Genomic DNA, 27,196 nt, shown 5'->3' on the forward strand with positions numbered 1-27,196 from the left:
GCTTAGTGGTAGAGTGCTGGCCTTGCATGCATGAGGCCCTGGGTTTGACTCCTCAGCACCACATAAGCAGAAAAAGCTGGAAGTGGCGCTGTAGGTGAGGTGGTAGAGCGCTAGCCTTGAGCTGAAGAGCTGAGGGACAGCGCCCAGGCCCAGAATTCAAGCCACATGACCAACAACAAAAAAAAAGCTGACACTCTACCATCTATGCCACAGCTTCACTCCTGGCTTTTTTGATGGTTAATTGGAGGTAAGAGACTCATAGACTTTCCTGCCTGGACTGGCTTTGAATCTCAGTCTTCAGATCTCAGCCTCTTGAGTAGCTTGGGTTACAGGTATAGCCACCAGCACCTGGCTCTTCTATGAACGGGGACACCACAGACTTTCAGTGGGTAGTGTGAAAGTCCAGTTGAAGACCCAAGAAATACACTGTAAAGTGTTGTGACACTAGATTTGCCATTATCAGACCGTTATCAGCTGAGCCTATGCCCCTCTTGGCCTCATTGGGAGCTGTTCAGGTCGGGGTAGGGGTGACAGGGTATCCCCAATGGCCAGTAGGCATCAGGGACCTTATTAGTCTCTGTGTCAGGCACACAAGCTGTTCTGGGCCAGTGGTCTGGGATGAGCAATGGCAGGGCCCTGACCTCCTCCTCAGGCTGCTCAGCCTCCTGTGGAGGGGGACCCCTAGCCCCAACTTCAACCCAAGAGACTTCCTGTCCCCATCTCTGGGACCTCAGTTGGAGATCATAGTCCTCAAGGTTTCCAGGGTCACTGGATGCCAGAAAAATCACAGATCATACCTGGGCCCCCCGTGTGCCCCTCCCAGCCCTGGGATCCCTGGTGATCCCCAATATATTCAGGGCCGTTTGTATGGATTCGTGAACATGTGGCCCGTGGGTGGGCTGGCTCTGTGCACCGTTCCAGGGACACCTGGCTGGCAAACCAGCCCACACCAGAAACTTCCAGCAGCTTTTCTGACTCAAGTCCCAACTGCATTCTGCACTTAACTTTCCCCGGATGCCACACAGAGAGATGAAGCTTCTCTCTGGTCAAGGTCAAGAGTGGGAGGCAGGCCCCAGGGCAGAGCTCTGGGGAGATGCAGGACGATGTCTCCGGCCCAGGAGAGAAGGTCTTCAGAGCAGGGGCTACAGGTCAAGGGCACAGATGGGAGAAAGCCAAGAAGGAGGAGGCCAGCAACTCCCCAGGGTGAACCCTGAGAGCAGGCTGGGTGGCAAGAAAGGGCTGAACTGAGCCACTGGCCTGGGGAAGAGGAGCAGGGCAGGAGCAGACCCACAGGGCCAGTTCAGGGCCCGCCCCACCCTGCTCCCAGCCACTGAGCCCCTCCCACTCAAAGGCTCCTCCATGCGCCTCCCCCTCCCAGGCCTAAACTCCTACTCAGTCCAGACAAGGCCTGGCCACTGGGTTCTCCAGCAGTCTTCCTCTTCCCGCACCTGTTTGGTAATGCCCTTGTTTTTCATTCATTTGTTGTTGTTGCTATGACTGAAACCACAGACTGGGTAATTTTATTTTATTTTATTTTATTTTTGTCGGTTGTGGGGCTTGAACTCTGGGCCTGGTCAATGTCCCTGATCTCTTCAGCTCAAGGCAAGTGTTCTACCACTTGAGCCACAGCACCACTTCCAGTTTTCTGGTGGTTAATTAGAGGTAAAAGTCTCATGGACTTTTCCTGCCTGGGCTGGCTTTGAACCATGATCCTCAGATCTTAGCCTCCTGAGTAGCTAAGATCACAGACGTCAGCCACCAGCATCCAGCTTAACTGGGTAATACTTTTTATATGATCATATATACATAGCTATTGAGCCTTTGTCACCCACTCCTGTGAATATCCTCCTTTGGTCTCACTGTGCAAATGTTTGGTCTTTCAGGAATTGATTTATGTCTTTTGTTGTTTGCTTTATACCAGTCCTGGGGCTTGAACTCAGGTCCTGGATGCTGTTCCTGAGCTTTTTCTGCTCAAGGCTAGCGATCTACCACTTGAGCCACAGTGCCACTTCCTAGGACCGGGTAATATATAAAGAAAATGGTTTATTCAACTCAAGATTCTGGAATTTCAGGGCTGAAGATCTACATTTGATAGCTTTCTTTTTCTTTTTCTTTTTTTATTTTTCTTTTTTTCGGTCTTGAGGCTTGAACTCTGGGCCTGGGCGCTGTCCCTCGGCTCTTCAGCTCAAGGCTAGCGCTCTACCACTTGAGCCACAGCACCACTTCCGGTTTCTTGCTGGTTTATTGGAGATAAAGAGTCTCATGGACAGACTTTCCTGCCCAGACTGGCTTTGAACCTCGATCCTCAGATCTCAGCCTCCTGAGTGGCTAGGATGACAGGTGTGAGCCACCGGCACCCATCATAATTTTAATTTTTTGTGTGTGCAGGTGCTGGGGCTTGAACCCAGGGCCTTGTGCTCTTGCACTGTTGGCTTTTTCACTCATAGCCAGTGCTCTACTGCTTGAGCCACTCTTCCAACTTCTTCTTGGTGGTGGACTGGAGATAGTCTCAAGGACTTGTCCTGCCCTGGCTGGCTTTGAACGGTGATCTCAGATCTCAGCCTCCTGAGTAGCTAGGAGTAGAGGCATGACCTGGCTCATAGCCCTTGGACTTTTGTGAGACAGGCTCTGCTGTAGGCCCAGGCTGGCCTCACCCTGCTTGCCTCTGCCTTCCAAATGCTGGGATTTCAAGTGTGTGTCATCACAGCTGGCTCAACATAAGTTTTGGTATCTGTTGAGCCTTGCTCATTCTCTGTTCTTGTTCATGGCACTTAGCTCAGTTTGTGGCACTCATGATGTGTGTGACTCCTGTTTCCCACCTGCTGGACACTTCCATCTCCCCAAAGCTCCCTCGAGGTAGATGATGTCATAGGCGCGCTTGTCTTTCCCCCTGGCTGTCGTAAAACAGCAGCAAATAACGGCTTGACTTAGGATCAGGGCATCTGCCTCTTCCATCTGACCGGAGCACCGTGGAGGCACAGCGGGGACCGCTCTGGCTGCGTGGCCAGTGCCCAGGGCCTGGGCCAGGCACAGCCCAGCGCTGCTGAAGGAGTGTGTGGATGACACTGTATACCAGCAAGCATCAGGCTGAAAGTGCCCTTCAGGGCAACAGGGACAGAGCTGTCCCAGACTAGCCACGATTCACAATACGAGGCACCCAGGCCCTCTTCCAGGGAGGTGGAGGGGTGGTTTCTTTCAATAGGTAGGAACCAATGTTAGGAAGAACATTCCAGAAAGAATCAAAATCCAAACCTGGCTCTGGACAAGATCCTGCCCACCCCCCAGGAGAGGAGGGGGTCCCTGTAATGCCTAGGTGGGACTGAGGCTGCTGGTCCCAAGCCTCTTGGGAGCCCACGAGTGACATCACCCCCCCCCCCCCGTGAGTTCCAGCCGAACAGGGCCGCCTCTCTCTCCTTCCCTCCCCCCTCCCAGCCATTATTCCCAGCAGAGGACATGCTTTTTATGATGATTTAAGGCTCCCTCAACTTGGCCATCATTCACCTGTTACACATGGAGTTCAGGAAGGAGATGCAAGCAGTGTCTTGAGGGACAGCCCGGGCCTACCTAGAGGGGGAGGCGTGCATGGGCAGACGGGAGGGATATGAGACCAGAAGTGTGGGCCGGGGCAGAGGCTGTGGGGAAAGGCTGCCACGTGGGAGTAAGAGGTAGAGTCCTGTCCAGGAGAGGAACAGCCCCAAGGCAGGAGAGAGCCGGGCACTGGTGGCTCATGCCTGTAATCCTAGTTACTCTGGGGGCTGAGATCTGAGGATCACAATTTGAAGCCAGCTCAGGCAGGAAAGTCTCTAAGACTTCCACTTAACCACCAAAAGTGGAGTTGTGGCTCAGGCGGTAGAAGGAGAGCCTTGAGTGCAAAAGCTAAGGAAAAGTGTCCCGGCCATGAGTTCAAGCCCCAGTACTGGCACCCAAAAAAAAAAAAAAATGGAGGAAGCAGAGGATCCCATCTCTGTGCGTGGCCAAGGGGGAGAAGGGAAAGGGAGGGGGGTGTCAGAGGCCTCTGCTGGGCCAGGGCCTGCGGGGACCCTCCCGCCCGCCCCATCCCTGCGCCTGTCTGACCCCTGCACACCAGACTGCTTCTCCAGGGGCCTCAGAGGCCGTGGCTCTCCATGTGCTATCCCAGTCCCAGTTGGCTTCCTGGTTCCGTCTCCCTTCACCTCTAGGAGCCCCCCAGCACCCAGCTCAGCCAGCCAGAGCCCCTCCTCCCCTCTCCCACTCCAACAGCCCCTGAGGTCCTCCTCTGGGCCCCCATCCCCTCGGTAGATCTAGCATGTCAGGGCGGCTGAAGATGATGCCCTGGAAGTGGGGGGGGGGGGGGAAGAGCACAAGGAACTGGTTGTGAGCCAACATTTCCACCCCTCCCAGCGCTCCACGACACAGAGCATCTCCTGCCCTCACCTGCCGGCCTTGCTAAGCCAGGGGTTCCCCCCCTGGAGGGGGGGGCCTGCAGGGGCAGGGCCGGGGGCTAGGGACTGTGAGCTCACTTCCAAGTCCCTTACCTGTCAGGCACAGGTGGCCCTGGCAGCCAGGCCTGGCAGAGTCTAGGCTCAGAACCCTGCTGAGGCTGGGTGGAGTAGGAGGGGGGGGGAGGAGCCCTGGGAAGAGGGGGAGGGGAAGAGGACCAGCGCCAGCCTCAGGGGGCGGGGCGGGATGGGTTGCCCAGCAACCGGCACGCTGCTGAGGAGGGCTTCTTAAAGAGCTGAGGCTGGGCCTCGCATACCAATGGCTGCCACACCGGGGGCTTTCTCCTCCCTCCTGCCTCCTCTCTCCTTCTCCTCCCTCCTCCCTCCAAGAATGGAACTCAAGTTGGTAGAGCAGGACGGAGAAGAGGAGGAGAGCCCCAGGCCAGTGCAGGGAGGGAGAGGCAAAGCACGGGCCTGGGTCGGGCCTGGGCCTCCGCTGGGCCTCAGGCCCTGGTGCCTCATCCTAAGGGCTGATTGTGGAGTCAGATGCAATAGGCCTCTTGCTGGCAGAGCCGCCCTGAAGGGGCTTCATCTCCAGCCTCCTGGCCTGAGACTCCTGGGGGGTCACAGGGAACCGAAGAAGTCTTTTCTGGTGTCTAACTTAAATTCCTTGTGCAGCAATTGGCTACCACTTTTCTGCTGTCCTTGCTGGGGTTGTGCCTCTCTGTGCATGTCTCACACACACACACACACACACACACACACACACACACACACACGCATGCACACATGCACACACGCACACACCCATCCAGCAAGTGCCCTGGGGGAGGAATTCCACTCTGAGGCTTCACTTTCTCTCCTTCTAGGGTCTCAGTTTCCCAGCTGGAGCAGGGAGGTGGGTTACATCAAGGGGGCTTGCGGGGGTCTAGGGAGGACCCTTGGGGTCCCTGCCCTCCTACTCAAGTCTCGGGCAGTATTTTGTGCATATGGATATCCGGGGACTGTGAGGGACCCAGGCTGGCCCCCTCCGCTCACTACAGAGGGCCATGAGAAGTGGGACGGGCGGGGGGGGGGGGGGGAAGGGCGGGGGGGGGGGAAGCTACCACTGTCCTGTTAATTATTTATTTATGTTGCCAGTCCTGGGGCTTGAACTCAGGGCCTGGACGCTGTCCCAGCTTTTCTGCTCCAGGCTATCGCTCTGCCCCCTGGGCCACAGCTTCATGTCCACCTTTTTGTGGTTCATTGGAGAAAAAAAAAAGTCTCACGGATTTTCCTACCCAGGCTGACTTCAAATCCAATCCTCGGATCTCAGCACACTGAGCAGTGAGTAGCAAGATTGCAGGCGCCTGGTATACTGCTGTTTCTTTGGAGCTGAGCTCTAGGTTAGAAGCTGCTCTGATGTCCAACCCCGCCCTCTTTGGGCCTCCCGAGCTCAGACCACCCATGGCCGCTCCCCCTGGCCCCCCAATCCAGCATCTGCCATAACTCCCCACATCCTTGAGGAGAGATCCAGGAGGACCCTAGAGGCCAGGGACACCCAGCTCCACAGAACCCCCTCTCCCCAGCTCCCCCTGCCTGCCTCTCGGGGCTCATTCTCATTCACCCTTCTGGACATGAGGCCCAAGCAACGTCTGCTGAATGAATAAGTGATCTGCGTGTTCTGATCTGCCCTGCTCTCAATCTCATGCCCAGAGCCTCAAGCATACCAGGCCAGAGCTCTACTGAGCTCAGTCCCCAGGCTGGCCTTGGGAATACAGGAGTTAAGCGAATGAGTCTCTCCGACCACCAGGCCACCAGGCTGGTAATACACCAATGAGCAAATGAAAGGACGAGGTCATTATGGGATTGAGCAGTGTGGACCCCAAAGGAAACAGGGTGATAAGAAGAATGGGTAAAGGGCACTTTGAGTGGCCAGGGAAGGTCCCTCAGTGGAGGTGACATTTCCACAAAGACTTGAGAAGAAGGAACCAGTCTAGAAAGAGCTGGGAGGAAAATATGCAGGATATTGGGGAGTCGTGTGCAAAGGCCCTGGGGCAGGAGCGAGCCAGACCTATTTAAGGAGGAGAAAAGGAGCCAGGAAATTGAGAGGGCGGGCAGGAGGAGGGAGCAGAGCATGGACGCAGTCATGCATTCATGGAGGGGAATATGGATTTTATTCTAAGTATAATAGGAAGCTATTTGAGAGTTTTAAGCAGGAAAGTGACATGATCTAATTTATATTTTAAAACGATCATCTGAACAACCACTTTGGAGAGCAATTTGGCAATAACTAGTAAAGTTAAAGATGCACATATACCACAGCCCCATTCCCAGAGAAAGGCTGGCACGTGCGCAGGCCATGCACGGATGCTACTGCGGTTTGTTTGCAAGAGGAGAAAAGCAGGGGCCCAACTGTTCATCTCTGGGTCTCTGGGTCTCTGTGGTGGAATTGGCTGGCTTGCTGTGTGTGGCTTACCCAGGACGTGGCGCGGTGGGGCCTAGGCCCCTGGAGCAGCCTGAATGCATACGTAAGGGCCTGTATTTATGTAAGATCCAGGGACTGACACACCCACCAACCCCAGGACACTCTGGGTGAAGCCCTGGAGAAGATGCATGCTAATCTAGGGATGGGGCTTCCACTCCGGGAAGGGGGGCCTGGCTCTGTTTTCTGTTACTGTAACTGTGGGTCAGTTACAAAGAACCAAGCTTCACTTGGGGCAGGGAAGTCCAGTGTCCAAGTGCCAGCCCGGGGGTAGGGCACAGGGCATTGTGTGGAGAAATGGAGCCCTGCATATCAGCCCTGATCTCTTTCTTTTTTTAGTCCGTGATGGGACTTGAACTTGGGGCCTGGCTTATTTATTTATTCATTGTGCCAGTACTGGGATTTGAACTTAGGGCTTTTTGTTCTTGCTTAGCTTTTTCTCTCAAGGCAGATGCTCTACCACTTGAACCATACCTAAGGCTGAGATCTGAGGGTCAGGGTTCAAAGCCAGCCCAGGTAGGAAAATCTCCGAGAGACTCTTATCTCCAATGAGCCATCAGTAAACTGGAAGTGGAGCCGTGGCTCCAAGTGGCAGAGCGCTCACCTTGAGCTGAAGAGCTGAGGGACAGCGCCCAGGCCCAGAGTTCAAGCCCCACAACCGACAAAAACAAAACAAAACAAAAAAACCTGAAGCCCAGAGAGGGCAAGAGGTTGCCCAGAGCCACTCAGCAAGCTGGGGACAGAGGAGCAGTGGGCCCAGGGGAGACAAAGCTGCCTTCAGATCCCCAGGTTGTGAATAGACTCCTTTCCCCAGCCCCCCATCTTCCCTGGCTGCCTCGGGTCTCAGCCCCTCATTCCTGCAGACATGGAGAGGACACCGGCTGGCTGGGGCCCAAGTCATCTCCTGGTAATTGGGTTTCAGGGACTCGGGTGGTTATGCTAATGGTGGGGTGGGCTGCTGAGAGTTCTGCCTGGGGCTGGGGGTGGGGAGGCAGGGGGGGGACACAGCCCTCCTGTGCTCCACTGGAGCTCAGACTGCTGCATTCGGTCCCCCACCGCCCCAGTTCCCAGCTGCGAGGCCTTGGGCAAGTCGCTGGACCTCGCCAAGCCCCCCTTCCCCAATGCATCCCATGCCTCCCCACCCAACACGCTCGATCCAACTCCTTATTAAGTTCTTTGGTTTGGATGGAAGTCTGGGCGGCTCTGGAGGGGTGGGCGCTGGGGCTAGCCCCCCGGCTGCCCACGATGAGCTAATGGTGACTCACCTCACTTTCGCTGTTGATGTATTTTATCCAATTTGGGGCAATGAGTTGAATGTGAATCTCCTGCATAACTGAAGACCAATATGGAGGAGGCACGTAGGGACGGGGTCTGGGGGGGGGCTCTGTGTCATCTGGGGTCAGGGTCTAGCTTGGGGGCCTACCTCTCCAGCCAGGAGGGAGCCCAGGAATCCAGGTAGGAAGGGACCAAGCAGAGAACCTCAGCCAAATAACCTACTTGGAGCTCTAAACAGCTGGATGGATGGATGGATGGATGGATGGATGGATGGATGGATGGATGGATGGATGGATGGTGTGTGTGTGTGTGTATGCGCGCATGCGTGTGCATTTGCCAATCCTGGGGCTTGAACTCAGGGCTTTTTTGCTCAAGCCACAGCTCTACTTCTGGCTTTTCTGGTGAGTCAGTTGGCTTTGAACGGTGATCCTCCGATCTCAGCCTCCTGAGTAGCTAGGATGGCAGGTGTGAGCCGCCCCCCAGGCTGGATGGCTTGTGTAGGGACAGGATTAAGCGGTGGATCTGGGGGTGAAGAGCCATGAGGGGTGCAGGGGAAGCTGAAGAAGAGCTGGGGACCTGACATGGGGCCACCAGGAAAGAGGAGACGGGGGGGGGGGGGGGCCCTCGGAGAGAAGGCCCCGTGGGGCCAGGCTCCCGGGCAGTTTGGACGATCCTGTCTTGCCTCAGGAAAGGTAGCTAGAGGCTCAGCACTGGAGGCCAACAAACCCAACCTCAGTGAGGCCCAGGCTCCAGCATCAGACCCGCAGGGCTCCCAGCAGGTGACCTCAGTTTCCCCATCTGTGGAGGGCTCTGACTCTGCCTTGGTGAGCCAGCGCCCACGCGTCGGAGCTGAATAAAGGACATTGGGGGTCACCACCCTCTGCCCCCTGTGGGAGCTGAGAACGCGGGGACCCGGGACCCCGGCTTCAGCATCCAGTGCCACAGTGAAGCCGGGCTATGGCTGGAGTGTGTGTCCCCCAAAAGTTCATGTGCTGGAAACTCATGTGGAGGGAGTGCAGGCGGAGGGGCCCCCGGGGGGCGGGAGTGGATGGGGGTGAGGCCAGAGCTGGCCTGGGCCCGTCCGGCTCCGCCCGCGGCCGCCGCGCAGCTCGGGGCCCTCAGCCAGCACCCGCACCCAGACCCTGCAACCCCAGAACCGTGACGCAAAGAGACCTCAAAAAGAACCCAGTCTCTGGATTTTGATATCACAACCAAACATAGTCAAGGACGGTCCCACGGAGCAGGGTTGGATTTTGGGTTTGGGGTTTTGGTTTGTTTGTTTTTTATAAGTCGAGGGGTTTGAACTCTGGGCCTGAGCACTGTCCCTGAGCTCTTCAGCTCAAGGCTGGCGCTCTACCACTTGAACCACAGCGCTGGTGCTCTCAGCGCAGTTTTAAGGTCCAGCGTTCCCAGGACGCTTCAGGCCGCTGACCTCCCCTGTTCCCAAAAGAGGAAACTGAGGTTCCAGGACGTTAAAAATTCCAGCCTGAGGCCACAGCCGGGGATGTCAGGACTAGGCCTGACAAAAACATAAAAGCAAGGACAAGTCAGGCGCCGGTGGCTCACGCCCGTCACCCTAGCTACTCAGGAGGCTGAGATCGGAGGATGGCGGTTCAAAGCCAGCCCGGGCAAGAAAGTCCATGAGATTCATATCTCCAATAACCCACTAGAAAGAGCCAGAAGTAGCGCTGTGGTCCCAGTGGTAGAGCGCTTGAGCAAAGGAAGCTCAGGGATCGCCGGGCCTGGTGGCTCATGCCTGTAATCCTAGCTACTTAGGAAGCTGAGATCTGAGGACCACGGTTCAAAGCCAGCCCAGGCAGGAAAGGCCTTGAGACTCTTATCTCCAATGAACCACGAGAAAAACAGAAGTGGTGCTGTGATTCAAGCAGTAGAGCGCTTGCCTTGAGCTAAAGAGCACAGGGACAGCGCCCAAGCCCAGAATTCAAGCCCCAGGACTGACACACACAAAAAAGAAAAGTCAACATAGACAGGGGTTTTTCTGCTAAGGGCTAGCTAGCCTGGGTCCAGTCTCCACTCAAGGCCTCAGTTTCCCCATGTGTAATAGGTGATGTTAGGGTGACTATTGAGTCCCCCAAGAAAGCTTGCTGAGAATGCACTTGGTAGTAACCAGCCCAAACTCCTGCCAAGCTAGACAACCTCACCCCACCCCCACCCCGCCCCACCACCCACCATGCCTCGATCTCCCCTCCCCCGCCCGGCGCTCCTCCCCCCCCCCCCCAAGCTGCTCCGTCTCTCAGGACAGTGACCTAGGCCTGAGGGGATGAAGCTTGTCAAACATGGCCACTACTTTCCCGGCGTGAGGTGTCTTTGAAGTGTCTGGTTTTATCTTGAAAATTCAGCACATTTCACATTTCATTCCACCTGTGGGGGGCTCTAATCTAAAACGTGTCTCTGGGAACATGGATTGCCCTCCTCCATCTCCTCCCGGCCCGCCTGCGGGAGACAGGACAGCTTGTGACTTCTGGAAACCGGAAGTCGCTCCCCTCTGTCCCCTGTGAGCCGGGTGCCAGTCCGTGTGTCACCGTGGGGTGACGCGGAGTCGGGCTGTGGCCAGCATTAGGCTCTGCAGGAGGGGCTCGTCCACCTCCAGGCCCATCTCTGTAGTGCATCCTTCCTCTCCCCTAACACCCCATCCCATCTCTAACTGACTCTCAAGGTCCCCCCATGGGCTCTCCTTGCTTCCAGGCCAGTTCCTGCCTCAGGGCCTTTGCACGGCCTTCCCCTGACCTGCACGTGCTCCTCCAGGCTGCCTCCTGCATACAGCAGGTCCTAGACTAGCCCTTGGAGACAGCTCCCTCCTGCCTCTCCCTCTCTGCTCTCTTCCTTTGATTTCCTTCCCAACCTCTGGCACTCCCAAGGCTTCTGGTTCAAGTTGCTTCTCCTCTTGCTACCTTTGACTGTCTCAAGAGCTCTGCCAGAGGGCTCTGCCATCTGTATCCCAGTGCCCGGCACACAGTAGGGGAGGGATACATCTTCGCCAAAGCTGAGGTCTGGCTCACAGGAGGCTGGGCACCAAGGCCCGTTCCTCCCCCCTCCATCCGGCCCGTCCCCCCCTCAGCTCCCTGCTGCTCCAGGCCAGGGGACAGGGTGAGGAGGGAGAGCCGCAGTCAGGGGTGAGGGGCGGTAGTGTCCTCTCCGGGGGACATGCAGCGGGGCTGTGCGCACGCCCAGGCAGCTGCTCAGCGCTTTCCTTGGGTCACTGGTGGCCGCCTGTCCTCTCCGCACTGTCCCCCTGGGGAGCCCTCGGCCGGCCTCTGTCTGTCCCTGAGGAGCCAGGGCAGCTGGGCCCCGCCACTGCCCCGGCCCAGGCCCTGTCGTAGGCACTGGAAGGCTGGGGAGATGGGGGGGATGTGTTTGTGGGTCCATGAGGGTGGGGAGCTGGCTCGAGCGGCAATTCTGAGAGTAGAGGGGAGCTCCTGTCCCACTGGGGCTCACGGAGGCTCCTGGGGTCCCCGTTGGGAATAGTTAGGGGAGATGCTCTACCAGGGCCCCCCCAGCCCAGCCCTGGGAGGGTTTGAATCGGGACGCTTGGGGGGAAGAAAGAAGTGAAAGAAGTGAGAACAATTGTCCCAAGGCAGCCGGGCCCAACTCCGCGTTTCCCAGCCAGAACCAGCCGCGCCTGAGCTCCACCCGCCCCAGCTCAGCGGGCCTCCGCCTCCGGGCTCTGGAAAAGCCATTGCACGTCTTCCCTTATGGCTTTGTTGGCATAAAGACGCATAGATCGTATGATATGCTAAAACATGTTCTGTGACCTAGAAGTCCATCTTTCCTTCTGATAGCAAAAGGAATTACGTTGTCCTGGGTCTCGAGGCCCAGGTCCAGCAGGGAAGCCGCTCCCGTGAGCCATTCGCATCATCCATCGCCTGCCCGGCGGAAGCAGGAAGGGACCCCAGTGCTGGGGAGGGGTGACACCGCGGAGGAAGAGGCTCGGGTGCCCCATCTCGCTTCTCTCTTCCCCCTCCCCGAGCCTGGGGCCTCCCAGCCTGCCCCCCTTCCTTGTCAGGTGCCTTTGGCCTGCTCACCCCACAATGGTAGCCAGGCAAAGGCACCCCTGGGACAGCTCAGCCTCTGCCCCATATCCCCCCCGCAGGACTGTGCGCCCCGAGGGCCTGTGTACCCCGTATACAGCCCTGCACACAGCTGGTGCTCAATTAAAACGGGTCGTGTAGAGCGTGGCCAGCCGGGGCTGGGTCTGCAGCTGTCCCTGGGCCTCCTCTGACCTTCGGTGACCATTGCCAAAGCCTCAGGACCGTCCCCGTCCCTCTCCCTGGGCAGTGGCCAGCACCCCAGCCGGGAGCAGGGACACAAGCCGGCGTGAGCCCGGCTCACCCTCAAGGGCAGAGCGGGGACCGGGGGCCGGAGGGGTGAGGTGGGGAGAGACCAGAGGCAGAATGCGCGGGAGGGAGGCTGAGATCCCCCCTCCCAGGCTCCCCCCCCAGTAGAGGACTTAGCAGTGACTGGCATTAGGGGGGGCACCCAAGGTCACGGGGGCGTGTTGGGCTGGAAGCCAGCTCATCAAGTCCAGTGGGGTGTGGAGACGGCAGGGAGGCTGCCCCTCAAGCCTGGGTGGAGGCCAAGGGCAGATAGGGGCGGGGGCAGGGTGGTCCACAGCCCAGCCCAGAGCCTGCCCCCCACCGTGCAGCCCGGAGCCCCAGCCCCCCAGTGCAGCCCCCCCTGTGTAAGGGACAGATGCGTCCCTGTAACCCCAACTACATAGGAAGCTGAGACATAGGAAACTGAATTGTCTGGACAACATAACAAGAACAGTCTCAAAACCAAACTCAGCCAGGCACACCTGTAATCCCAGCTATTCAAGAGGCTGAGATCTGAGGATCACGGTTCAAAGCCAGCCCAGGCAGGAAAGTCCCAGAGACTGTTATCTCCAAGGAACCCCCAGAAAACCAACAATGGAGCTGTGGCTCCATGTGGTAGAGTAAAAGAGCTCAGGGAGAGCGCCCAGGCCCCGAGTTCAAGCCCCATGACTGACAACAAACGAAAGACCTCTGTTGACAGGTCTGGTTGATTGCGGGGAGACCCTGTCCTTTGTTCAGGCCTCATGGGGGAGGGTTGGGGCCGCAGCGGGCAGAGGCCGAGTCCCCTTCCAGGAGGGCCGCGCGGAACGGCCGGCCAGCGCCCCCGCCCCGCCCACCCGTCACAGCTCGCTGCCAACCCATTTGGCGCGGTGCCCTGCGCGGGTGGGAGCCAGCTCGTTTGCAGGCGGTGTTAATTAAGAGAGAGGTGATGGGGCCGCAGGGGGCAGCTTCCGCCAGTGCGGTCGCGTGCCAGGGGGCAGGAGACACCCCAGGTTCTGCCCACCTCAGAGATCAAGGCCAAGGCCAAGGGGGGGCCTCTGTGTTCCGTAGGGTATGGGGTGGGGGGGGGGGCGCTCACATCTCTCCAAGGGAAGGAGTGTTTCTTTGGAGTCAGACCGGGTCATGGGCCTTGAACTCAGGACCAGAGCACTATCCCTTAGCTGCTTTGCCCCACGCTGGCGCTCTACCACTTGAGCACAGCTCCTTGCTTTTTGCTGGTTAATTGGCAAGAGAAAGAGTCTCACAGACTCGCTTGGCCCAGGCCGGCACGGAATCCTGAATAGCAAGGGTTACAGGCGTGAGCCACCAGCACCACTGTGGGACTCATCTCTCTGAGCCTCAGTTTCCTTCTTTGTCAATGGAGACAGGAGCCCCACCCCGGTGGCTTTGTCTTGGTGATAAGTGGGGTCATTTGTGCCCAGCAAGCCGACTTCCCTAGGTCAGTGGAAATGGAGGTTCCTGGGGCAAAGGCAACATCCAAACCCGGTGGGGGGCCGGCTCTGCCCCCAGCCAGCCCCCATGCCTGCCCGCGGGGCACATGTGGCCTGTTCCCGTTCTCTGGGCTCGCCACCGCCGTCTCCCCGCGGCCTCCACCCCTGTTCCGGGAGCGCCCGGCCCGCTCCTTGCCTCTCCATCTTAATTAGCTGCTTGTATTAATCTCCCAAGTAACGTGGCAACTCGCAGCCCTGGGTTTTCAGGCTGTGGAATTAATTATTCCCCAAGCGAGGAGCTGGCAGGTCTGGGAGACCAACCACTCGGACTCACCCGACACCACTTAGCGGCGTCCACAGCCTCCGCACAAAGCCCCCGCCGCAGCCTGGTGGACCAGTAGGGTGGGGACACGGTTCTGGGGGAGGAGGGCTGCAGGCAAAAAGTCCTGGGCAGCATGTGAGCCAGGAACCCCTCTACCTCACCCTCGTTTCTCCCACCTGTGTGTGTGTGTGTGTGTGTGTGTGTGCGTGTGCGTGTGTGTGTGTGTGTGTGTGTGTGTGTGTGTGTGTGTGTGTGTGTGTGTGTGTGTTGGTTGTGGGGCTTGAACTCAGGGCCTGAGCGCTGTCTCTCAGCTCTTCAGCTCAAGGCGAGCTCTACCACTTGAGCCACAGTGCCACTTCCGGTTTCCTGGTGGTTAATTAGAGATGAGAGTCTCACGGACTTTCCTGCTGGCTTAGAACCGTGGTCCTCTGATCTCAGCCTCCTGGGTAGTTAGGATGGCAGGCGTGAGCCCCGGCGCCCGACCCTCCCATCTCTTATGGGCGCAGGCTTGGGCAGAAGGGAACCCAGGCTGACCCGGGGGACTTTGACAGGCATCCTTGAGCAGGAGCTGCCAGCTTGGTGTTGACCACATGTCAGCCACATGGACAGGTGGGAAGGGCAGCCGCTGGGCAGATCATGATGGACAGGGCCCCTCCGCAAGGGGCCGTCCCAGGGGCCGGCAGGCCTCCTCCTAGTGACCACCTCCAGCCAGGCAGGGTGCGGGCTCTCCTCCTGCCTCCAGGCCCATCTCTGAGGACCCTCTCCCTTGACCTTCATACCCACCCTGTGGGATGGGGCTGCACTGTCCTTTTTACATGTGCGGAAACTGAGGCACGGCCCAGTCACCCACCTGTTGGACACAGTGGTCACCTGACATCTGCTCATTCTGGGCAGTGCTTCCCATACCTGCTCTCTAGTTGTTTTCTGGTTGGTTTATGTCCGTCTGTGCCCCTGGCAGCCTGTGAGCACCAGGGCCTTAGAGGGCTCCAGGACGCCTTGTGTTGGTGGCGCACGCCTGTCATCCTCGCTACTCAGGAGCCTGAGATCGGAGGATCATGGTTCAAAGCCAGCCCACACTGAAAAGTCCCTGTGAGACTCTTATCTTCAATTAATGACTAGGAAACGGGAAGTGAGGCTGTGGCTCTAAGTGGTAGAAGCCTAGCCTTGAGCACAAAAGCTCGGGAACAGTGATCAGGTCCTGAGTTCAAACTCCATCACTGACAACAACAACAACACAAAAGATGCTATGGGGTAAAAGTGGGGAGAAGGATGTGGGGAACACAACACCCGACATCTGACCCCACGCAAAGCTGCTTCGGGGAGCGGGCAGCCCTCGGGACTCCCCTGTGCCCCTGCCACCCTACAAACCTCAGACCCTTGCCAGGCACTGGTGGCTCACGCCTATAATCCTAGCTACTCAGGAGGCTGAGATCTGAGGATCATGGTTCAAAGCCAGCCCGAGCAAGGAAAGGCTGTGAGATTCTTACCTCCAATTAATCACCAGAAAACTGGAAGTGGCACTGTGGCTCAAGTGGTAGAGCGCTCGCCTTGAACTGAAGAGCTGAGGGACAGCGCCCAGGCCCAGAGTACAAGCCCCACGACCGACCAAAAACCGCCCAAAACCTCAGGCCTGTAGGAAGGGGTTCTTCTCTACTGCCCCAGCTCGGAGCCTGGGAGCCCCTGTGACCAAATCTAAGAACTGGGTCCTGGGTCTGCTGCTCCAGGGACCCAGCTGAGCCCCCCCTTGTCCCCCAGTCCCACACAGCTGTCCGCTCTGGCCACTGGCCTACTAACCTGCTTCTCTTTCTCTCTCTCGTAGCCAACAGCTCCCTGCTCGGCGGTGGAGGCGGTGAGTAGAGCTCTGCATCTCGGGCTTGGGGGTGGACGGGGGTGTTGTCCCGCCTGTCCCGCTGTCTCAGCCATGCTGTCCCCATAGACGGAGCTGGAGGCCAGCAGGCCGCGCCCCCCCCCCCCCCCGTGACCACACAAGGCTCCTCCACTCCTGCCTGCATCCTGCTCTGTGATTGGAAGGGGCACTGGAGGTGAAGTGAGGTACCACAAGCCTCACCCCATCCATGATGCATGGGGGGGAGGGGTCTCAGGAAGGCCTGTTCCAGTCAGCCTCAGTTTCCCCCACCTGCATAGGCAAAATTATTTCCCCTGCTCAATATCCTAGGCTGGAACCTCCAGGGATGGCACTAGGCCCACCAGTGCCAGTGCTGGCCCACTGCAGGTGTCCAGGTGCCAGGTGGGGGGCTGGTGAGGGAGGGTGGGTCTCCCACACACCCGCGCGCATGCGCATGCCGTCCTGACATCCGCTAAGAAACGGGTTCCCACGGCCAGGCGCCCGGGGCTCACGCTGTCATCCCAGCTGCTCAGGAGGCTGAGATCTAAGGATCGTGGTTCCAAGCCGGCTGTAGGAAGGTTTGTGAGATCCTCACCTCCAATTAACCACTAAAATGCTGGAAGTGGGGCTGTGGCTCGAGTGAGTAAATGCTAGCCTGGAACACAAAAGCTCAAGAACAGCGTGCAGGCCCTGAGTTCAAGTCTCAGCACACACACACACACACACACACACACACACACACACGAAAGAAAGAAAAGAAAGAAAGGAAAGAGCCAATCTCTCCAGATCAGCGTGGTCTAACTGCCAGGGTTGGGGGTCAAAGTCACAAGGTCCCTTGGGGGATTCTAGAAGGCATCCTGCGTACTGATGTTCCCCATGCCTGGCCCCCCTTTCCCTCCCCCCCCACGATCCCCAGCCCCCTGCCAGCCACGGCCACTGTCTGTGCAGCCTGGATGATTGGTGAGCCTCAGGGCAGGGGTTAATGCGCCGTGGGATAAATCCCGGGGGCCGTGTTTATGGCAACTGTGGCGGGGCCCAGGCCAGGTTTTAAAAGGGGGAAAAATAAAAGGGGCGGCGAAGGTCAGAAATAAATAAAAGCAGTGCTAAGAGCTGTCGGTGACCAGCCAGGATGCAGGATGGGGGTCTGTTTGTGGCTAGAGATGTTTTCCCTCCCCCCCTGCCTGCGTCTCCTCTAGCTGTCCCCGTGGAGGTCACAGCCACCCAGGACGGGGACAGGCGCCTCTGATTGGCCACCTGCTGCACTCCACCCGTCTATTCCCACCCCGTGCTTCGGGGCCCACCGTGTGTGCAGGGTGGATGGTGCTTGCTGTGGGGTACCATCCTGGCTCAGGCATCAGGGGGACACCTGCAAGGGGGCAGCATCTGTGCTGGAACTGAGGAAAGCGGGAGGGAAGGAGGTCCTGGGGTGACCCGGGGGGGCTGTTCAGTTTGAGAAAGCGGATGGGTCAAAAAGGAAGATGAAGCCGGGCACCGTGGCTACAGCTGTAACCCCAGCTACCCAGAAGGCTGAGATCTGAGGATCTGAGCTCCAAGCCAGCCAGGTAGACAAATCCAAGAGACTCTAATCTCCATTTAACCGAGTAGTAGATGCCAAGTGGTAGAGCACCAGCCTCGAGTAGAAAAGCAAAGGGACAGCGGCCAGGCTCTGAGTTTGAACTCCAGGACTCTCTCTCTCTCTATCTCTTTCTCTCTCTCTCTCTTTCACACACACACACACACACACACACACACACACACACACACACACACACACACACACACACACACACACACACACACACACACCAAAAAGCTGGTACAGGCAGAGCCTCGGGGGTTTTAGGAAAGTCAGGGGTCACGGACCTGGCTGGACTGGAGGCCACCAGGGGTCCCTCCGCTTTCCTTGGGCCTCCGGGGCGAAGGCTGGAGCGGGCCAGGCTGGTCTGACAGACGCCAAGATGGATGGCACCACGGCCAGCGGAAGTGGGCCGGGAGTCCAGCCTTTTAACGCCGCCAAGATTTATGGAGGCGGCGGCGCGCCGCGGGCTGTCACTGTCTAATGTGATTGGAAGGAGGTGCAGGGGACGGCGAGGGGACCCGACTGGGACCCGTGGGTGGGGACCAATGCCCTAACACCTCTCCTGCCCCTGTGCTCCCCCGCACCCCCGCCTGGCTGTCTGTAAGAACCCTGGGATTCACCCCCTGGCACCCCACACCTGCCCACTTCCGCCACGCCCCAGGCCCCTTCCCTTCGTCCCTGGCGTGAGCTGGGAGATGACCGGGTGCCTGGTGTAAGCAGGGTCTCAGAAAAGCCAGAAAAGCCAGGGCAGCCGGGCAGCCGTGGCTCACGCCTGTCATCCTAGCTGCTCAGGAGGCTGAGGTCTGAGGATCGTGGTTCAAAGCCAGCCCAGGCTGGAAAGTCCATGAGGCTCTTGTCTCCAATTAGCCATCCAAAAACCAGACATGGACCTGTGGCTCAAGTGATAGAGCGCCAACTTTAAGGAAAGAAAAAAAAAAGCTAAGAGATAACAGTATCCAATATCCAATATCCACGCCCTGAGTTCAAGCTCCAAGACGGGCACAAGGCAAACATACCCAAAAGGGTGAAGTTGTGGCAGCGGGTTTTGGGGGTGGGAGCACACGGTTTTGCTGAAAGCAGGTGGTGATTTAGGCTTAAGAGGGGACTGCAGCCGCCGAGGAGCAAAGAGGGGTCCTCGAAGACCCCAGGCTCAGCGACATGCCCCAGCCCTGGAGACGCCCCCCTCTTCCCTATTCCTTCCTGAGGCTCCCTCTGAGTTGGGGACCAGGCCAATGCCAGAATTCAGGACTTGGCTGAGTGCTCGAGGTGGACCCTATCTGTCAGGGAGGGGACATTGCACGTGGGCCCTGAAGGCTGAATAGAAGTTCAGGGGGCACAGCCGGACGGAGTGGCACCCAGGCAGGGCCCAGTGCCAGACTTTGTGATTATCAGGTTCACTCGTCCGCTCCTCCCTCCCCCCTCCCTCCCAACTCCCTCCCCCCTCCCTCCCAACTCCCTCCCAACTCCCTCCCCCCTCCCAGAGAGCCTTTTATTGGCTCAATAAAAAGAATTTTTTAAAAAAAGAACAAAAAAATCACTCTCCCATTGTATGGGAAGAAGGGAGGAGGGCTCTAAATCAGGACAGGAATCGACAGGGCCTCTCTCCTGTTTATTAGGGCTGAAATGTTTACTTGGCGACAAGGAGCCAGCTTTCTGGGGAGATTTGTGCACTCTTTTTCAATTACCCCTCGTCTTTCTCTGCCACTTTTGCACTAAAGGGATAATAAATGTATCGGAGCGTTTCAATTATTCATCTAAATCATGACTGCGCCTGCCACGGCCAAGCCTTAGTGACAGATTAATTCAGAGCCGCCTCTTCTTCCTGCGAGGTGGTGCGGTCTCCATCCCCCGGCAGCGCCCAGGCCAGGGTGGGTCCGACACCCTCGTGGCTACCTCTGTGCCCGGGAGAGGCCAAGGTGGCTGTGCCGACTTCGTGCCTGCCACAGGCCCTTTGTACCTGCTGTTCCTCCGTCCCCCGTCACAGCCTTCCTACTTAGCTATGGCCGCCCGCGTCCCCCGCCATCCCTATGTAGCCTCAGCCATGTGCCCAGCACGGAGCTTGACGCTGGCCCGCAGCCCGCCCACCGCCGCTGCATTCTGTTTCCTGTGCATTCAAGTTCCACCTGCTGCCCCGGCTAAGGGGAGGCTTGCCGGACAGGTCAAGGCAGGAGCGTGAGCCCCGGCTGGCATCTCCTCGTCATCAGCACAGAGTGCCACCGCGACCTGCTTCACCCGCAGGTCCCCAGGCCCCCGGGGCTGCCTGCGTCTCTCCCTCTCGCGGTCTCTCCGCTCTGGTCTTTCCCTCCTCTCTCTCTCCCCCCTCCTCTCCCGTGCTGTTTTTCTTTCTCTGTCTCTCCCTGGCTGTACCTCTCGCTCATGGCCTCTGTGGACAGCAGTCCGGAGGGTCCGTGAGGCCTCTGAGCCGCCAGCCTGCGTGGCCTCCCCCTCCCTCCTGTGAGCCTCGGCTGTGGACACTTCTGTGGCCCGCAGGGAAAGGCGCTCGGCTGCCCTGGTGAGCTGCGGCCTGGCTGGGCGGGCGGAGGACGCGGCCTCTGTGGCCTGTGGCCACCGGGTGATCTGACCTCATGCTGAGGTCGGCTGCCCCCCGGGGCTGGCGGCTCACGCCTGTAATCCCAGCCACTCTGGAGGCTGAGGTCTGAGGATTGTGGTTGGAAGCCAGCTCTGGCAGGAAAGGCAGGAAAGACTCTTATCTCTAGTTAACTAGCAGAAAAGCAGAACTAGATGTGTGCAGCTTACGAGGTACAGCACAGCCTTGTGTGGGAGAGAAGACCTCAAGTTCAAGGTCCAATACTAGCATGCACATGCACACATATACACACAGACACACGGGAGGGGAGGGGAGGGGAGGGGGGAGAGGAGGGGAGAGAAAGGAAAAGGGAAATCAGATAAGGAAAGAGGAGGGGAGAGGAGGAGGGGGAGGTTGGGGAGGAAAAGCGGGAGGACAAGGCTGGCCATGTGGCTCAGTGGTCGAGTGCTTGCTTAGCGTGCTCAAGCCCTGGGTTTGATCCCTCAGTACATACGAAGAAAAAGCCAGAAGTGGCGCTGCGGCTCAAGTGGTAGAGTGCTGGACTTGAGCAAAGGAAGCTCAGGAACAGTGCCTGGGCCCAGAGTTCAAGCCCCAGAATTGGGAGGGAGGGAAGGACGGAGGGAAGGAAGGAAGGAAGGAAGGAAGGAAGGAAGGAAGGAAGGAAGGAAGGAAGGAAAGAAAGCAGGCAGGCAAAGCAAGCAAGCCTGGAGGAACAGCAAAGCCCCACCCCCACCCTGCTCCCGCGGCTCACCCCTTTAGAGTCACCCCCAAACTCCTCACCACCCACAGGTCCCAGGCTCTGCCTTCCTGCTTCAGACCCAGGGCTCGGCCTGGGCCGCTCCTGCCCTGCCTTTCCCGCCCCATGCTTTCTGTCAGGGCTAAAGGCGCCTTCATAGCCCCTTCTTCTCAGCGCCCATTCCTGCCCCGGCGCCCTTCTGGCACCTTCCGCTTCCTCCTCCCCGGCAGAGCAGGTGTGGGGTTGCACAGAGGTGTGGCTGGCCTGGAGGACCTGATTCTCGGGCCTTGGGTGTGGAGGCTTCTTTGCGTGTGTGCTGGTCGTAGGACTTGAACTCAGGGCCTCACACTGGCACTTGGCTTTTTCCCTCGGGGCTGGCGCTCTACCACTGGAGGCCGATGGGAGATGCGGGCGTGAGGAGCCCTTCCCCCAGGAAAAGCGCAGGCCCCCTGCCCTCCGCCCTGCCTGACCACAGCTCTGCGCATGGGTCGGATCCCTGCGCCCACACAGCACTGGGCCCGCCACCCTTGGCTCCATTTAACAGATGAGGAAACTGAGGCTCCGCACTGGCCGCCGTGGCTCGCGCCCCGCCCCCTCCCGGCAGGCAGGAAGCCGCCAGGCCCCGCACAGCTGCCCAGGGATCTTTAATAACGGGAGTGATTTTTGCATGATGAATGAGGCACGGCCGTTGTGTACATAATGAAGTCCTAATGTTTTCAAATCCCCATTTAAGGAGCTGATCTCACCCCGTAATGAATTTCAGATCACATCTCTGTGCTGTCGTCCATCCGTCTTCTCCCCAGGGCACTGCCGCCTTGACACCCGGACGGTGGGGGCGTGGCCTGGGCGGACTGGGAGCAGCTGGGCCTTTGAGCTCAGCCTAGCAGGGCAGTTGATTGAATGAGTGATCGCAGGGTGTGGGTAGAGACCCCTCCCCCCCTCCCCCCCTTCCCCCCCCCCCCCCCCCCCGCACCGCCCCAGGGTATTAGTCTCCAAAGCCCAGCCAGGTCTAAGAGGTTAGAGGTGGACCAGGGCAGGGCATGCTGGGAAAAAAAGGGGCTTGAGACTTCTGGGGGTAGTGTCAATGCTGTGTGTGTGTGTGTGTGTGTGTGTGTGTGATGGGGGAGCTCAGGGTCTCACGCAGTTGGTATCCTCTTGAGGACTCAGTTTCCCCATCTGGCAATGGGGCCTGCCCCCCCCCCCCCCCCCCCCCCCCCCGGCAGCCCTGGTCCGTAGCAGCATTTGAGTTGCTTGGGCAGCAGTTGGGTGTGGTGGGGCTGGAGGCTGCTGCTAGCCAGGGACCAGGTGGGTAGCAGAGTATATGAGGAGCTGGAACACAGGGCTCCCCAGCCTCCTGCCTGGGCCTCCACCTCCCCCCAGCCTCCTGCCTGGGCCTCCACCTCCCCCCAGCCTCCTGCCTGGGCCTCCACCTCCCCCCAGCCTCCAGCTCCTCTGGCCGGTTCCCGTTCCCTGCCTGCTCAGGGCTCAGGGCCGCAGCCGCCACCACCCTGAACTGCATCCTGTCCCAATGGGCAAGGAGGCTTGCAAGCAGGAAGGGTTTGCAAAAGAATCTTTTCCTTATGCGGTCTAGGAAGCTATCTGCTCTACCGCATAAACCACACCAATAGTCCTTTTTCCGCTTTTAAAAAAATGTATTCTTGTTTTCGTTCTTTTTCAGGTAATCACACTTTTTTTTTTTTTTTTTTGCCCAGGGTGGGCCTCTGACCATGATCCTCCAATATACAGCCTCCTGCATAGCTGGGATCACCGGCATGACCCGCCATGCCCAGCTTGATTGAGACGAGGGTTTTCACTGGCCTCAAATGTCCATCTTCCCAATTTCTACTTCCTGAGTAGCTGGGATTATAGGTGTGAGCGACCACATCCAGCCTTAAAAATGAATTTTTTTGGCCTGTTGTCTGAACCTGTCTCCCATCTCCCCATCTGTGAAAACAAAGTGACCATATGATGGACAGGTGAAGAGGGACAGCTGAGGAAACTGAGGCACCAAGGGGAGGAGGTGACCTGGAGCTGGGGTGGAGCAGATCATCCTGGGGATGGACGCGGCTCTGGGCCGCCTGCCCTCAGCCTGGCCTCCCCGGGCGGCCAGCACTGGAAGAAGCTGGAGCGTTGGTCCGCTGCGCTCACTGCAGAGGCTGGGGGCACTGCGAGGGGAGGGAGGAGGCCCCCCCCATGTTGGTTCAGTCAGGGCCCGTGGCCCAGGTGCCTCCCTGCCCTGGTGGCCTCTTGAAGCCCAGGGCCAAGACAGGGCCTTACAGCCCCCCTCTTTGTGACTCCAAGAAAGCGACTCTACCTCTCTGAGCCTTTGTCTTGACTTTCGTCCGATGTGGAGTTCGAGGCTCAGGTCTTGGGCTGCGCCCGGCCCGTGTGCAGCAGGGGACAGGCGGGGTCCTGTCCTTGGCCTTCCATTCTCCCGTTCCCGTCCCGCTGGCCTCCTCCCAGCCGGTCAGCGCGGCCCACAATTCTCTGGAGATGGGGCTCCGGGCCGAGAGGTTGAGTGCACCCCCAGAATTTCCAGAGAGAGAAATCCCAGAAGGGGTCAGGTTCACAGGAGGCGGGTGCAGGGGTGTTGGGGGAGCGGAGGGCCAGCCCGGATGTCGGGGCTCCGGGGCTCCGTGTTCCTGTAAATAATTAATTAGCCCTGCTTGCTTGTTTGTTTAGCATGAGGAATGCTCCCCCACTGCGATGCATTTATTGCCGAATAAATTTAAATAGCTAATCTTCCCTTCATGAATATTACAGCTCCCTAAATAGTCGCCCACGGCCTCGGTGCCCCGCACTGGGTGGGTGGCCTCCATGGGAGCCGGCTGCCCGGCACCCGCTTCCCCTGTACCCCAGGACTCCCTGCCTTCTTCCTTCCCATCGTTGGCGGACACATTGGGCTGAGAAGGGCTTGGGGGCCAGCGTGGCCCAGTGAGATGTGGGGAGCTCCCCCACACGGGGGCAGGGGGAGCTAAGAATCAAGAAGAGGGTCAGGGCTGCTCAGGGGCCAGGGCTGAGGCCTAGAGAGATCCAGGAGGGCTTGAGAGGGAGTTTGGGGGCTGGGGGCCGGGAAGCACCTAGTGACAGGAGAGCTGGGGGTGTGGAGGGGTGTGGCGGGGGGGGGGGGGGGGGGGGCCGGGCCCTGTGCTGCTGCGCACAGGAGCCACGCTGCTGGAAGGAGGGGCTGAGGGGTGGAGACAACAGGTGGAGAAAAACCTTCCAGAAGGATCTGGATGAAGAGGCGTGGAAGTGGGGGTGGGGGTGAAGGCTCTTTAGTGGTCTTAGGGGAAAGGGAGAGCCTAAGTTCAGAGTAACTCATCTATGACCTAGACCCTTTCTCTCTCCTTGCCTTACTTTGTTTTTATTTTTGTTTGTTTGTTTGTTTGTTTGGGTCCGGTCGTGGGGCCTGAACTCTGGGCCTGGGTTCTGTCCCTCAGCTCTTCAGCTCAAGGCTAGAGCTTTACCACTTGAGCCACAGCGCCACTTCAGCTTTTTTTCTTTTTGCTTATGTGGTGCTGAGGAATCGAACCCAGGGCCTCATGCATGCAAGGCAAGCGCTCTACCCCTGAGCCCCCTTCCCAACCCCTGTTTTTATTTTTTGTACCAGGGCTTTTGTGCTCAAAGCTAGCTCTCGACTGCTTTGAGTCACAGCTCCACTCCTGGCTTTTTGGTAGTTAACTGGAAATGAGTCCCACAGATTTTCCTGCCTGGGCTGGGCACAAACCACAATCCTCAGATCTCAACCTCCTGAATAGCTGGGACTACAGGTGTGAGCCACCGACTTCAGGCTTCAGTTTCTCATGCTAGCAGGGAACGGCAGTCCCTCCTAAGGGACTGAGTCAGTACTTAGTGCTCAGGGGAGGATTCAAAGTGGAGGCTGGCAGAGTCCAGAGTTTCTGTGGGCCACTGAAGAGGGGGCATTGGGAGTGAGGACAGACTGAGGCAGGAAGATTGAGAGTTCAAGGCCAGGGTGGATTCACAGTGACACATGGTCTTAAAAACTACCCTGGTGGTGCTCACGCCTGCAATCCTAGCTACTCAGGAAGTTGAAATCTGAGGATCACAGTTCAAAGCCAGTCTGGGCAAGGAACATCCATGAGATTCTTTGTTGTTGTTGGTTGTGGGGCTTGAACTCTGGGCCTGGGCGCTGTCCCTGAGCTCTTCAGCTCTAGGCGAGCGCTCTACTGCTTGAGCCACAGTGCCACGTCTGGTCTTCTAGTGTTTTATTGGAGATAAGAGTCTCACTGCCTTTCCTGCCCAGGCTGGCTTTAAACCACCAAGACCCTATCCGAACAATAAACTAAAAAGCAAAAGGACTGAGGGTGTAGATTGAGTGTGAGGCCTGGAATTCACACACACACACACACACACACACACACACACACACACACACACACACACACACACACACACACACACACACACACACACACACACACACACACACACACACACACACACACACACACACACACACACACAAGCCACTCAGTTCTGTTAACCCCAGGAGGTGGGCCCAGAGAGGTTGAGTGACATACCAAGTCCCACAGCTCGGCTGGCAGAGCTGGGATTTGAACTCAGGTGGCCTAGCTCCTGTACCCCTGCTGTTGCACACTGTGCTGGGTCACCAAAGGCACCCCACTCAGAACAGATGTACTAGGGGCCAGAGTGTGAATTCTGGGCCAGCCACTGGCTCCAGCCCTGTCTCAGAAGTGGGGGGGGGGGCAGTCTGCAAGGACCCCAAGCCTCTCCCAGGGTTCCCCCAACCTCTCCATCTGCCTACCCCCACCCAGGTCTCTCTGGGAAATCACCTGGTGCCCGCTCCTGGGTGAAGTCACAAGGTTTAATTGGGCCCCACAGGACCTAAGAGAATGTACCAGAAAAAAATAGACACCAGCCTGGCTGATGTCAACAGCTGTGCAGCAAGTCGCCGTTGTGAAGGAGAAACGGCCTTGGCTGTGCTGCTCTAAAATGGGGATTCTTCCTTTTTTCTTCCTTTCTTTCCTTTTTGAGCCAGTCGTGGGGCTTGACCTCAGGGTCTGGGTGCTGGCCTTAAGCGCTTTCTGTTCAAGGCTAGCGCTCAACCACTTGAGCCACAGCCCTACGGCTTTTTGGTGGTTCATTGAAGAGTCTCGCAGACTTTGCTGCCCCAGCTGGCTTTGAACCTCCATGCTGAGATCTCAGCCTCCCATTCAGGATTACAAGCGTGAGTCTGGAGCCCAAGCCGTAGGTCCTTCCTTAAGCTAGCCGCCGCGAGGGCAGGAAGGCCTGGCACACACGCGGGCGCCATCAGCCTTCCGAGGTGGTCATGTCCCTGTCCCCGTTTTGCAGGCGAGACACCTGGCACGCAAGGGGGGAAAGGTCTTGACATTCAGGAAAACAGGATCTGCCCTCGGCCCGTTTGGCGGCGGCAGAGTCTCCTCAAGTTGTTTATCTGGGCCGGAGTCCCCAGGGTGGTTCGCCGGGGCCTGGTGCCGCCGTGGGATCCACGAGCCCCGGCCTGGCGGCAATTAAGCGGATGTGCGAGCTAACGAGGCGGCTGGCCCTCGTTAACGCGGGGTGCGCGCGCGCGCGCCCGCGCCGGGACACCTGCGCCGCCGGGCGCCCCACCCTCGCCGCGCCAGGCGGGGCCCAGGCTCGGCGCGGCTCATCGGTCGATTGCCACGAGGTGGCCTCGGTGTCCTCATCTGTGAAATGGCCCCGGAGGGAGCGGCGATTAGATGCAGATGCGGGGCGAGCCGCCGGCAGCCGCCGGGAGGAGCGGGCGCGGCGGGCCTGGCGCGCCCTCTGCCGGCCGCCCCGCGCCGCCTCCCGCCGGGCTGGGAAGTGTCGCGCCCGCGGGCCTGGGCCTCGGTGAAGCGGGGCCGCGGGCCTGACGCCTCCGGACCCGGGGAGCCCCCGGCTCACTCCTCCGTCCCCCGCAGTGGACGGCTGCATTCACCGGGCCGCCGGACCCCTGCTCACCGACGAGTGCCGGACCCTGCAGAGCTGCGAGACCGGCCAGGCCAAGATCACCTGCGGCTACCGGCTGCCGGCCAAGTGTGAGTCCGGCCGCCCGGGCGCGGGCGCGGGCGCCCAATCCGAGCGGCCGTTCCCGAGCACCCGAGGCAATGCGGAGGGGCTGGGGAACGTCGGAGGCCGGGGGCAAGCGGGGAGGCTGCCGCTATCGGGGTCGCTTCGGGCCCCACCCATCCCGGCGGCGGGCGGCGGGCGGGCACCGGCGGACCGCGCCTCCGCCCCT

At 58.8% G+C, this 27,196-nt stretch overlaps 1 protein-coding gene across 2 annotated transcripts in view; it reads left to right on the top strand.

The window, feature by feature from the left end:
- Positions 1 to 27,196, top strand: part of LOC138806851 (ADP-ribose glycohydrolase MACROD1) — a 140,030-nt gene that overhangs the window by 111,576 nt on the left and 1,258 nt on the right. For both annotated transcript variants that reach the window (XM_069992264.1, XM_069992263.1), the window contains exons 4-5: positions 16,063 to 16,092; positions 26,880 to 26,996. In XM_069992264.1, coding sequence (XP_069848365.1) covers positions 16,063 to 16,092; positions 26,880 to 26,996 — 147 coding nt within the window. The remainder of the gene's footprint in view (positions 1 to 16,062; positions 16,093 to 26,879; positions 26,997 to 27,196) is intronic.

Source organism: Dipodomys merriami, unplaced genomic scaffold (genome assembly GCF_024711535.1).
Source record: "Dipodomys merriami isolate MVZ:Mamm:240054 unplaced genomic scaffold, mDipMer1.0.p SCAF_409, whole genome shotgun sequence".
Taxonomy (NCBI): Eukaryota; Metazoa; Chordata; class Mammalia; order Rodentia; family Heteromyidae; genus Dipodomys; species Dipodomys merriami.